General features: G+C 38.2%; 1 protein-coding gene and 1 long non-coding RNA gene across 2 annotated transcripts in view; one reads left to right on the forward strand and one right to left on the reverse strand.

The window, feature by feature from the left end:
- The window catches only part of IQCH (IQ motif containing H), a 233,156-nt gene that overhangs the window by 87,583 nt on the left and 131,022 nt on the right, over positions 1–14,551 (forward strand). Inside the window, exon 6 of the mRNA XM_036932248.2 lies at positions 494–622. Within this exon, the coding sequence (XP_036788143.2) occupies positions 494–622 (129 nt within the window). The remainder of the gene's footprint in view (positions 1–493; positions 623–14,551) is intronic.
- Positions 1–14,551, reverse strand: part of LOC118935702 (uncharacterized) — a 66,843-nt gene that overhangs the window by 44,885 nt on the left and 7,407 nt on the right. The window lies entirely within an intron of this gene.

Genomic DNA, 14,551 nt, shown 5'->3' on the forward strand with positions numbered 1-14,551 from the left:
ATATATATATATATCTTCAGTGATATGAGAGATTTCTAAAAATAACTTTCTTTTATAAACTATGAGTAACTATAGCAACAGGGGCATGGTTTCAAGCACACATATTTTCTTTCTTTCAGAACAGAGTCTTAGTTATTAAGGCTGTGTACCTGATTTCTCCAAATTTGAAAAAGATAACAGTATTATCAATAACTGAAAATGTTATTAAGTATTAAGAAGTTTTAGTTGCACTGAAACTCTTTCTACCTCAAAATGAAATAATCTTAACAAGTTTATTTCATAATACCACTGTGGGAAATGATATTTTTTCTTAGGTTAGGATATTAGGCTTAAATTAACACATACTATAGCTATATTTTCCTGCAAAGGATTAAAGCACTCTTACAGATAAGATGATTGAATAGAGTAAGTTAACACTTTTGAAATGTATAGGGGTCAGACTTTGTGGAAACGCTTGGAGTTAAACTCATATTCTTCTAACCTTCCTTTTCAGGGATTTTAGGTATGATAGAACGAGGGTTGATTCCACCAACAGCAAGGATTACCTTTCAGAATCCGCCCATTATACCCAGAGCAGCTCCTCTGCATAATTTTGATGAAGCGCAGAAGATTCCAACTGCTGGTAAGACAGTCTTGCCTATAAGCTTAGTTGGGGATACACAGATTACCCCCACAAAAATCTCGTCTTCTAGTATCCAACTTTTGTCTTCAATAATAGGACAAGACAAGATGATTCCGAGTTTTACTTTACTGAGTCAAGTAACTTTAGTCTCTTTGTAAACTACCTACTCAACGCCTGTGTTCTCTATATGTTAGAAGGTTGGTATTTTCAAGGGGTTTGCAGCTTGGTTGGGAAAACAAGATAGATATAATAAAGATAAATAACAATACAAACCAGCGTAGAATAAAATCCAAGTGAATGTTTAAGTGTTATAGGTGTTCAGATGAATGATTGCTGAGAGGGGTGAGATAACAGAAGACTGCAAAGAGGAGGTTGGATGAAACAGGGTGCTTGAGGAAAGCACTGACCTGGGCCCTTACTAACTAGCTGCAGAACTTCAAGCAAAAGCCATTTACTTTCTCTGGGCCTCAGCTTTCCCAGCTATGAAATGAACAGTTTTGGCTAAATTATTCATCTGCTCAACAAATATTGGTGAATGCTTGCTTCAGTCAAGGAAGCATAAAGGTGCCAGGGATCCAACAGAGAATGTCAGACAACATCTCTGCTCACATGGTGCTTACCTTCTAGTGGAAGATACAGGTAATAAGCAGGTAAGTAAATGGTAATGTGAACTAGTGATAAGCACTAGAAATATTTTTAAAGTGGATTAGAGGGTGATAAGGAGGAAGCTACCTTGCTTGTGAGGAAAGGGTCAGGGAATGCTTCTCAGAAGATGTATGAGGCTTGAGTTAGGCTCCAAATGAAAAGAAGGATCCAGTCGTGTAAATATCTTGGGGCAAGCATTCCAGACATAGCACAGCATAGGTATAAAGGCCCTGTTGACTAAGGAGGGAATGAGCAAGAAGGCTACAGTGGCTGGAGGGCCAAGGGCCCAGGAGAGGGAGGGAGGAGAGGAGGCTAGAGAAATAGAGAAGGATGATATGATGTAGCCTAGAGCAGAGACAGTGAGTTATCCTCAATATTCATTCTTCCCTTCTTCCATAGTGATGGAGTGGTGGGTAGGCATATGTCAACTTAGCTAAAGACAACACTTCCCAGCCTTCCTTAAGTGTGCCACACGACAAGCTTCTGGACATGATGACATAAGCAGAAGTATAAAGGGAAACTTCCAGGCTGTCCTATTAAGAGGAGAGGAGCATGGCCTCCCTTTTCCTTTCCCTTCTCTGGCTGGCCGGGATGCAGATGTGATGAGCAAGCACTTTGGAGCCAGAGCTGGAACTCCTTGCTGAATCTGGCAAAGCTGCCCTGCTAACCCCAGACTATCTTCCTTTTAACTATCATGTGAGAAAGAAATAAACTCTTGATTTATTTAAAACACTCCATATATTTTAGAATCTTTCTTTTTAAACATCTTAGATTGTAGCAGAACCAGCATGGCAGCCGTTCACACATGATGAGGAGTTGGACTTAATCCTAATTACAATGAGAACCTACTGAAAGGTTCAAACAGAAGGATAAGGTGAACTGATTTATGGTTTAATCAGACTATTCTGACTGCTTTACAGATAATGAATCATAGGGGAGCATGACTGGAAGCAAGAACACTAGTTAAAAGGCTATTGTGGTAAACCAGGTGAGAGACGATGGTGGATTTGAGGAGAAGGGTATCAGTGGATATGATTTAGTAGGTATTGCCAGTTTTCCAACATGGTTATGCTGATTTATTTCTTACTATCAGTATATGAGAATTCCAGATAATACATCTCTTTGTCAGCACTTGGTTTCAGGGTTTCTTTGTTTTTTTCCAACCCAGTGAGTGTATTGTGGCATCTCTTTGCAGTTATAATTTCCATTCCCTAATGACCAATGAGGTTGAGCAGTGTTTTTTTTGATACATGGGTTGGTCATTTGAGTATTTTCTTTTGTAAAATGGTTTACAACTGCAACCTATTTTTTTTAATGGGTTGTCTTTCTTTTTTTAAAGTTATTTGTAGGAATTATCTATATATTCTGGGTGGTAATCTTTCATCAGTCATATGTATTGCAAATAATTTTTCTCACTCTAGCTTGGCATCTCATTCTCCTACTGGCATCTTTTCTTTAGATTAAACTTTATATTTTGAGATAATTATAGATTTGCATGAAGTTGTAAGAAATAATATAGAGAGATACCCCTTGCACTCTTAACCCACTTTTCCCCAAAGTAATATATTGCAGAACTAGAGTACATCACAGCTGGGGTAGTGACACAGCCAAGGTACCGAACATTTCCTTCAGCGGGAGGATTCCTCAGGTGGTTCTTTCACAGCCACGCCCTCTTCCCTCTCACCCCCACACCTCTTTAACCCTGGCAACCATTAATCTCTCCTCCATTTCTATAATTTTGTCATTTCAAGTATGTGAGATAAATGGAATCACATAGCGCATAACCTTTTGGGTTTGGCTTTTTTCACTCAGCATAATTCTCTGGAGATTTGTCCAGGTTGTTGCTTATATCAGCAGTTTGTTCCTTGTTATTGCTGACTAGTATTCCATGATTTGAATGTACTATTTTTAAACCATTCACCTGTTGAAGGACATATCAGTTGTTTCCAGTCTTTGGCTACTATGAATATAAAGCTGCTATAAACATTTGTGTACAGGTTTTTGTATGAACACATTTTCATTTCTTTAAGGAAAGTGCCCTGGAGGGTAATTGTTGGCTTTCATATACTTGCATGCTTTTTTCCTCCACATTTAGAACCACATCAAACAGTATTATAATTTTAATTTTTGTTTCAATTATCAAATATAATTTAGAAAACTCAAGGGTAACAGGAAAGTCTATTGTTTGTAACCATATTTTTACTTATCATGTTCTTTCTTTCTTATGTTCCAAGATTCCTTCTTTTACCATTTCCTTTCAATTTAGAAAATTTTCCTTAGCCATTTTTTTATGTTTGGTATTCTAGTGACAAATTATCTTCATTTATTTTCATCTTAGAATGTCCTGATTTCACCTTTGTTCCCAAAGGATATTTTCACTAGATACAGGGTTCTGTTCGGACAGTTTGTTTTCTATTGGCACTTAAAAACAAGTTGTGCCATTTCCTGTTGGACTCTGTGGTTTCTGATGAGAAATCTACTGTCATTTGAATTGTTTTTCCCCTGTAGGTAAGGTGTTGTTTTTCTCTTGCTGCTTAAAATATTTTTCTGTCTTTAATTATGTCTTCATTAAGTTTTTTGCCTGTTTATTCTAACAATTGCTAATGGAGGTAGGTTTAAGTCTCAAAACAATGATTGCAAACATATCTATTTCTCTTTGTTTTTTAGTGCCATTAGTTTTTTCTTCAAATCACACATATCTTTAATGTACTCCTTTACATAAAGAAATATATTTTCCCACCAAAAAGTAAAATTAAGTGCACATTGGTTTTAAGCAGGGTAAGCACCCTTTTTCTGTAATGGGCCAGATAGGAAATATTTTACACATTGTATGCCACATACAGTTTCTGAACATTTTCTTGTTTTTTTCTTTGTTCTGCAATACTTAAAAATGTCATAAAAACTTATTAGGTTAATGACCATACCAATACAGGCCACAGGCTAGATTTAAACTATAGATCATAGTTTACAAACCCCTGGCTTTAAGTATTAAAGCTTAATGTGTTGCAATACTTTTACCAAGAGCCAAATAAAATTAAAATCAATAGGTCTATTTGCACACCTACTATATGCATAGTTTCCAACACTTTATACTTTGCATTTTCAACATTATGGATTATCTCTGAGCTCCTTTAATGTGAAATTGTTTTTCTGGCATCACATCCTCTGGAGCATGTTTATCCTTTCATCACAACCATCAGAAAGAAAACACCAGTTCCAGATGGTATCCCTGGTGAATTCTGCCATATAATGAAGAAAGAAATATTACCAATTTTACACAAATTCTTCCAGAAAATAGAATAGAAGGAAACGCTCCTCAGATCACTTAATGAAGCCAGCATCATCCTGATACCAGAACCAAAGATAGAAGACAAGAAAAATGAGAAAAGGCAAGAAGACAAGAAAACCACAGTCTGATATTTTGCATGAAAACAGACGCAAAAATTCTCCACAAAGTATCAGTAAATTGAATCTCACAATGTAAAACAGAATAATACATTATGACCACATAGGGTTACCTTAAGAATTCAGAACTGTTTCAATATTTAAAAATCAACTGATGTAAGTCATCATATCAAAGTCTGAAGAAGAAAAATCGTATGACCATCTCATTCAGTAAAAATAAGTTAAATTTGACTTCCATTTGTTTTAAAAACCCCAAGCAAACTAGAAATATAAGAAACTTCCTCAGCCTGCTGTAGGCCATCTACAGCTAAAACGATACTCAACAGTGAAAGATCAATGACTTTCTGCCTAAAATTGGGAACAAGTAAAGGATGTTCAGTCTCACCACATGTATTCAACCTTGTATTGAAGGTCTAAGCCAACGTAATGAGGTAAGAGAAAAAAACAAAGGTATGCAGGTAGAAAAAGAAAACTGTCTCTCTTTGTAAATAGCATGATTATGACATAGAAAATCTGAAAGATTCTACCAAAAAAACCCCTAACAGAATGAAAAAGGGAGTTTAGCATAGTTTCAAGATGTAAAGTTAATATACAAAAATTATTTGCTATATACCAAAAACAATTAGAAATTGAATTTTAAAAAGCAATACCAGAGGGGCAGAAGATGGCGGCGTGAGTAGAGCAGCGGAAATCTCCTCCCAAAACAACATATATCTATGAAAATATAACAAAGACAACCCTTCCTAGAATAAAGACCAGAGGACACAGGACAATATCCAGACCACATCCGCACCTGAGAGAACCCAGCGCCTCGCGAAGGGGGTAAGATACAAGCCCCGGCCCCGCGGGAGCCGAGCGCCCCTCCCCCCAGCTCCCGGCGGGAGAAGAGCAGGCAGAGCGGGAGGGAGACGGAGCCCAGGACTGCCGAGCACCCAGCCCCCGCCATCCGGGCCAGAGTGCAGGGCCCTCGATACTGGGAAAACAGGGCAGCAAGAACAGTGAGCAGGCACTGGAGGCTGGGCGCCAGAGGACATAAGAAAAGCGCGCGACCATTTTTTTTTGCTTTTTTGCTGTTTTGTTTTGGCGAGCGCTTTTTGGAAGTCTTAAAGGGATAGGGACCCCAATACTAGGGAAACAGGGCAGCAAGACCGGTGAGCAGAGGCCCGAGGCTGGCACCGGAGAATAAAGAAAAACGAGCGGCCACCTTTTTTTTTTTTTTTTTTTTAATTAAAAACTTTTTTTTTTTCTTTTTTTTTTGGTGGGCGTTGTTTTGTTTTGGCGGGTGCTTTTTGGAAGTCTTAAAGGGGCAGGGCAGGTCACTTAATCCAGAGGTAGGGAATCCGGGATCTCTGGGCACCCTAACCCCTGGGCTGCAGGGAGCAGGGAGGCCCCTTATAGAGATAAATAGCCTCCCAGCAGCTCCTGCTCCAGCGCAACTCCACCACTTTGGAGTAGCTGCCCGAGCCAGGCCACGCCCACAGCAACAGCGGAGATTAACTCCATAGCAGCCGGGCAGGAAGCAGAAACCCTGTCTGCGCGCAGCTGCGCAGCACAAGCCACAAGAGGGCGCTGTTCTCCCAGGAGAGGAGGGCCACAAACCAACAAGAAGGGAAGTTCTTCCAGCCGTCACTCGTCCCAGCTCTGCAAACTATTCCTATCACCATGAAAAGGCAAAGCTACAGGCAGACAAAGATCACAGAGACAACACCAGAGAAGGAGACAGACCTAACCAGTCTTCCTGAAAAAGAATTCAAAATAAGAATCATAAACATGCTGACAGAGATGCAGAGAAATACGCAAGAGAAATGGGATGAAGTCCGGAAGGAGATCACAGATGCCAGAAAGGAGATCGCAGAAATGAAACAAACTCTGGAAGGGTTTATAAGCAGAATGGATAGGATGCAAGAGGCCATTGATGGAATTGAAATCAGAGAACAGGAACGCATAGAAGCTGACATAGAGAGAGACAAAAGGATCTCCAGGAATGAAACAATATTAAGAGAACTGTGTGACCAATCCAAAAGGAACAATATCCGTATTATAGGGGTCCCAGAAGAAGAAGAGAGAGGAAAAGAGATGGAAAGTATCTTAGAAGAAATAACTGCTGAAAACTTCCCCACACTGGGGGAGGAAGTAATTGAACAGACCACGGAAATACACAGAACCCCCAACAGAAAGGATCCAAGAAGGGCAACACCAAGACACATAATAATTAAAATGGCAAAGATCAAGGACAAGGAAAGAGTGTTAAAGGTAGCTAGAGAGAAAAAGGTCACCTATAAAGGGAAACCCATCAGGCTAACGTCAGATTTCTCAACAGAAACCCTACAGGCCAGAAGAGAATGGCATGATATATTTAATACAATGAAACAGAAGGGCCTTGAACCAAGGATACTGTATCCAGCACGACTATCATTCAAATATGACGGTGGGATTAAACAATTCCCAGACAAACAAAAGCTGAGGGAATTTGCTTTCCACAAACCACCTCTACAGAACATCTTACAGGGACTGCTCTAGATGGGAGCACTCCTAGAAAGAGCACAGCACAAAACACCCAACATATGAAGAATCGAGGAGGAGGAACAAGAAGGGAGAGAAGAAAAGAATCTCCAGACAGTGTATATAACAGCTCAATAAGTGAGCTAAGTTAGGCAGTAAGATACTAAAGAGGCTAACCTTGAACCTTTGGTAACCACGAATTTAAAGCCTGCAATGGCAATAAGTACCTATCTTTCAATAGTCACCCTAAATGTTAATGGGTTGAATGCACCAATCAAAAGACACAGAGTAACAGAATGGATAAAAAAGCAAGACCCATCTATATGCTGCTTACAAGAAACTCACCTCAAACCCAAAGACATGTACAGACTAAAAGTCAAGGGATGGAAGAACATATTTCAAGCAAACAACAGTGAGAAGAAAGCAGGGGTTGCAGTACTAATATCAGACAAAATAGACTTCAAAACAAAGAAAGTAACAAGAGATAAAGAAGGACACTACATAATGATAAAGGGCTCAGTCAAACAAGAGGATATAACCATTCTAAATATATATGCACCCAACACAGGAGCACCAGCATATGTGAAACAAATACTAACAGAACTAAAGGGGGATATAGACTGCAATGCATTCATTCTAGGAGACTTCAACACACCACTCACCCCAAAGGATAGATCCACTGGGCAGAAAATAAGTAAGGACACAGAAGCACTGAACAACACAGTAGAGCAGATGGACCTAATAGACATCTATAGAACTCTACATCCAAAAGCAGCGGGATATACATTCTTCTCAAGTGCACATGGAACATTCTCCAGAATAGACCACATACTAGGCCACAAAAAGAGCCTCAGAAAATTCCAAAAGATTGAAATCCTACCAACCAACTTTTCAGACCACAAAGGCATAAAACTAGAAATAAACTGTACAAAGAAAGCAAAGAGGCTCACAAACACATGGAGGCTTAACAACACGCTCCTAAATAATCAATGGATCAATGACCAAATCAAAATGGAGATCCAGCAATATATGGAAACAAATGACAACAACAACACTAAGCCCCAACTTCTGTGGGACACAGCAAAAGCAGTCTTAAGAGGAAAGTATATAGCAATCCAAGCATATTTAAAAAAGGAAGAGCAATCCCAAATGAATGGTCTAATGTCACAACTATCGAAATTGGAAAAAGAAGAACAGATGAGGCCTAAGGTCAGCAGAAGGAGGGACATAATAAAGATCAGAGAAGAAATAAATAAAATTGAGAAGAATAAAACAATAGCAAAAATCAATGAAACCAAGAGCTGGTTCTTCGAGAAAATAAACAAAATAGATAAGCCTCTAGCCAGACTTATTAAGAAGAAAAGAGAGTCAACACAAATCAACAGTATCAGAAACGAGAAAGGAAAAATCACGACGGACCCCACGGAAATGCAAAGAATTATTGGAGAATACTATGAAAACCTATATGCTAACAAGCTGGGAAACCTAGGAGAAATGGACAACTTCCTAGAAAAATATAACCTTCCAAGATTGACCCAGGAAGAAACAGAAAATCTAAACAGACCAATTACCAGCAACGAAATTGAAGAGGTAATCAAAAAACTACCAAAGAACAAAACCCCCGGGCCAGATGGATTTACCTCGGAATTTTATCAGACATACAGGGAAGACATAATACCTATTCTCCTTAAAGTTTTCCAAAAAATAGAGGAGGAGGGGATACTCCCAAACTCATTCTATGAAGCTAACATCACCCTAATACCAAAACCAGGCAAAGACACCACCAAAAAAGAAAACTACAGACCAATATCCCTGATGAACGTAGATGCAAAAATACTCAACAAAATATTAGCAAACCGAATTCAAAAATACATCAAAAGGATCATACACCATGACCAAGTGGGATTCATCCCAGGGATGCAAGGATGGTACAACATTCGAAAGTCCATCAACATCATCCACCACATCAACAAAAAGAAAGACAAAAACCACATGATCATCTCCATAGATGCTGAAAAAGCATTTGACAAAGTTCAACATCCATTCATGTTAAAAACTCTCAGCAAAATGGGAATAGAGGGCAAGTACCTCAACATAATAAAGGCCATCTATGATAAACCCACAGCCAACATTATATTGAACAGCGAGAAGCTGAAAGCATTTCCTCTGAGATCGGGAACTAGACAGGGATGCCCACTCTCTCCACTGTTATTTAACATAGTACTGGAGGTCCTAGCCACGGCAATCAGACAAAACAAAGAAATACAAGGAATCCAGATTGGTAAAGAAGAAGTTAAACTGTCACTATTTGCACATGACATGATACTGTACATAAAAAACCCTAAAGACTCCACCCCAAAACTACTAGAACTGTTATTGGAATACAGCAAAGTTGCAGGATACAAAATCAACACACAGAAATCTGTGGCTTTCCTATATACTAACAATGAACCAACAGAAAGAGAAATCAGGAAAACAACTCCATTCACAATTGCATCAAAAAAAATAAAATACCTAGGAATAAACCTAACCAAAGAAGTGAAAGACTTATACTCTGAAAACTACAAGTCACTCTTAAGAGAAATTAAAGGGGACACTAACAGATGGAAACTCATCCCATGCTCGTGGCTAGGAAGAATTAATATCGTTAAAATGGCCATCCTGCCCAAAGCAATATACAGATTTGATGCAATCCCTATGAAACTACCAGCAACATTCTTCAATGAACTGGAACAAATAATTCAAAAATTCATATGGAAACACCAAAGACCCCGAATAGCCAAAGCAATCCTGAGAAAGAAGAATAAAGTAGGGGGGATCTCACTCCCCAACTTCAAGCTCTACTATAAAGCCATAGTAATCAAGACAATTTGGTACTGGCACAAGAACAGAGCCACAGACGAATGGAACAGACTAGACAATCCAGACATTAACCCAGACATATATGGTCAATTAATATTTGATAAAGGAGCCATGGACATACAATGGCGAAATGACAGTCTCTTCAACAGGTGGTGCTGGCAAAACTGGACAGCTACATGTAGGAGAATGAAACTGGACCATTGTCTAACCCCATATACAAAAGTAAACTCAAAATGGATCAAAGACCTGAATGTAAGCCATGAAACCATTAAACTCTTGGAAGAAAACATAGACAAAAACCTCTTAGACATAAACATGAGTGACCTCTTCTTGAACATATCTCCCCGGGCAAGGAAAACAACAGCAAAAATGAGTAAGTGGGACTATATTAAGCTGAAAAGCTTCTGTACAGCAAAAGACACCATCAATAGAACAAGAAGGATCCCTACAGTATGGGAGAATATATTTGAAAATGACACATCCGATAAAGGCTTGACGTCCAGAATATATAAGGAGCTCACACGCCTGAACAAACAAAAAACAAATAACCCAATTAAAAAATGGGCAGAGGAACTGAACAGACAGTTCTCCAAAAAAGAAATACAGATGGCCAACAGACACATGAAAAGATGCTCCACATCGCTAATTATCAGAGAAATGCAAATTAAAACTACAATGAGGTATCACCTCACACCAGTAAGGATGGCTGCCATCCAAAAGACAAACAACAACAAATGTTGGCGAGGCTGTGGAGAAAGGGGAACCCTCCTACACTGCTGGTGGGAATGTAAGTTAGTTCAACCATTGTGGAAAGCAGTAAGGAGGTACATCAAAATGCTCAAAACAGACATACCATTTGACCCAGGAATTGCACTCCTAGGAATTTACCCTAAGAACACAGCAGTCAAGTTTGAGAAAGACAGATGCACCCCTATGTTTATTGCAGCACTATTTACAATAGCCAAGAATTGGAAGCAACCTAAATGTCCATCAATAGATGACTGGATAAAGAAGATGTGGTACATATACACAATGGAATACTACTCAGCCATAAGAAAAGGGCAAATCCAATCATTTGCAGCAACATGGATGGAGCTGGAGGGTATTATGCTCAGTGAAACAAGCCAAGCGGAGAAAGAGAAATACCAAATGATTTCACTTATCTGTGGAATATAAGAACAAAGGAAAAACTGAAGGAACAAAACAGCAGCAGAATCACAGAACTCAAGAATGGACTAACAGGTACCAAAGGGAAAGGGACTGGGGAGGATGGGTGGGTAGGGAGGGATAAGGGGGGGAGAAGTAGGGGGGTACTAAGATTAGCATGCATTGGGGGTTAGGAGAAAAGGGAGGGCTGTACAACACAGAGAAGGCAAGTAGTGATTCTACAACATTTTGCTATGCTGATGGACAGTGACTGTAAAGGGGTTTATAGGGGAGACCTGGTATAGGGGAGAGCCTAGTAAACATAATATTCGTCATGTAAGTGTAGATTAGTGATACCAAAAACAAAGCAAAAAAAAAAAAAAGGCAGTTCCTGTGTGGTAACCTCCAACGAGTTCTACACAAGGGTATAAAGGGCATATAAAAGTGTAGGCAAAGGGTCTGTTTGTGTTTATACAGAGGATCAAAGCCTAATTGGGCTACCCCGAAAATGAACTAAGATACGATATGAAAAAGAACTTCCAACATCTGCACTCTCTGGAAGACTCATGCCAGAAGATGATCATCAAAAAACCCCAACAAAGATCCATGCACTGCTACAGCTGTAGATGCACTCATCCCACCAGCTCCTGGACTTGCCATGGGAATGAGGAAGGAGATATCTAAGCTGGCCTGTGCATACAGTAAAACAACAAATTTGATTAGATCTATACTGTTGGAACTCAACCAAGAATTTGGAGAAGTGCAAATTGTAGCACTCCAAAATCTTATAACTACAGACTATTTACTGTTAAAAGAACATATGGCATGTGAACAGTCCCCAGGAATGGGTTGTTTTAATTTGTCTGATTTCTCTCAGACTGTTCAAGTTCAGTTGGAGAATATCCACCATATCATAGATAAGTTTTCACAAATGCCTAAGGTGCCTAACTGGTTTTCTTGGTTTCACTGGAGATGGCTGGTAATTACAGATATGCTTTGGTTATGTAACTATACTCCTATTATGTTAATGTGTGTGCGCAATTTACGTAGTAGCTTAAAACCTATATATGCTGAAGTTACTCTACAAGAAGATATGTCAAAGAAATAATCAATCTTCCCATGTTTTCTTCCGCCTGCTACTTCTATAGCTTTTCTTCTTCCTTCCTAATTACAACCCTTAAATAGAATTCGTGCCTCATATCAAATTTACCGAGTATCATAATTCTTCCAAGTGGTAAAAATACCTCAAGACAAATGCTGGGCATAGAAGCCACAGGGCATAAATCTGCAAAGAAGTAAAAAGCTAACCATTTCAAACAATAAGGCTTCTCTCTCACTTACCAACTTCACATTTCCCTGTATGGCCCCGGATGACTGGTTAGCCAGAGACGGGTAAGATTCCTCAAGGGAGGAACAACCTAAGACAGGCACAGTCGCAGGGGGGCCATCAGGCGAGAAATTGGGGATCAACAGAGGTGAGGCTTAGAACCTCACCCCCCCTGTTCTGAGAGAAATCTTCTGCATCTGTGGATGTTTTATTGCCCTTAACTAGCTCGGATTAACACATAGTCTACAGGCACACACCTGATCATCTACATTTGCTCTCTTACAACACTAAACTATGTTTTCTACCTTTATCTTGTATCTACCTACCACTTCAGCATTTTATTAAAAATAATAATAATAAAGAGAGAAATGTGGTATCCACATATAAATCAAGTATAAAAACCAAATGAGTATTCATATGTGAACTGTTTAGAGTTCATAATGCATGAGCAAAACCGAAAGTTTCTGTGATGACTGCCCTTGTACTGTTCACTATGTAACTTACTCATTATGTAAGAATTTGTTCTCCATGTAAGAACTTGTTTGTTATGCCTCAGAAGATTGGAGACTGACGAAAATTAGGCTTGGGGTGGATTAATGATTGTGCATTGAGCATTGACTCCCCTATACAGAATTTTATTGTCGTTAACAACCATTTGATCAATAAATATGAGAGATTCCCTCACAAAAAAAAAAAAAAAAAAAAAAAAAAAGGACAGACTTCCAATGGTAAAATAAATAAGTAACCGGGATGTAATGTATAGCATAAGGAATATAGTCAAGATATTGTAACAGCTTGGTAGGGTGATAGCTGGAATCTAGAATTATGTATATAAATGTTCTACCACTGTGTTGAACACTTAAAACTAATGTAATGTAATACTGTGCGTCAACTACCCTTCAATAAAAAATAATTATTTAAAAAAAAAAAAAAAGCAATACCATTAAAATAACAACAAAAAATGAAATACCCAGGCATAAAAAAAAGCAAGATTTCTATGCTGAACTTTAAAATGCTGAAATGCTAATAAAAATAATTCAAAGAAGACCTAAGTAAATGTAAAGGTAAGCCATGTTCATGGATTAAAAGATTTAGTATTGTTATGATGTTAACTCTCCCAAAATTTTCTATAAATTCAATGTAATCCAAATCAAGATCAGTAGAATTTTTTTTGCAAAAAATTGACAAGTCAGTTCTAAAATTTGTATAGAAAGGCAAAGATGGTACTTCTATAGCTAAAATAACTTTGAAAAAGAAAAACATCCTTAGAGGACTCATAATCTGAGTTACTATAAAGCTATAGTTGTCAGGAAAGTGAGGCATTGGCAAAAGGATGAACACAGAGATCAACAGAATAGAACAGGGAGTTCAGGACCAGACTGACACATACATGGGCAACTGATTTTCAACAAGGGTGTGCAAAGACAATTAAATGGACAAAGGATAGTCTTTTCAACAAATGGTGCTAAAACAGATATTTATAGAAACTTCACTTATGACTCGCAGCATATACAAAAATTTACTCAAAATGGATCATATAACTAAATAGAAAGCCTAAAATTATAAAATTTTTAGAAGAAAATGAAGAAGAAATTTTGTTTTGCTGGGTTAGACAAAGATTTCTTAGAAACCACACCAAAAGCACAACCCATAAGAGCAAAAAATTAATTAATATATTGGACTTCATCAAAATGTTAAACTTCTACTCTTGGAAGACAGTGTTAAGAAAATGAAGAGAAAAGCTACAGATTGGGAGTTAATATTTCAGAATGCATACTTGATAAAGAATTTTTATCCAGAATAGTAAAAAACCTAAAAACTCAATAACAAAATAAGCAACCCAATAACATAATGGACAAAAGATTTGAACAGGCATTTTATCAAAGAAGATATATGGATGGTAAATAGATATATGAAAGCATGCTTAACACCACCAGTCACTAGGGAAATACAAATTAAAACACATCTTAATGAATTTAAGATGATTGAAATCCTATCAAACTTGTTTTCCAACCATATGGTATGAAACTAGAAATCAGTTA

The sequence above is a fragment of the Manis pentadactyla genome, chromosome 11, assembly GCF_030020395.1.
Source record: "Manis pentadactyla isolate mManPen7 chromosome 11, mManPen7.hap1, whole genome shotgun sequence".
Taxonomy (NCBI): Eukaryota; Metazoa; Chordata; class Mammalia; order Pholidota; family Manidae; genus Manis; species Manis pentadactyla.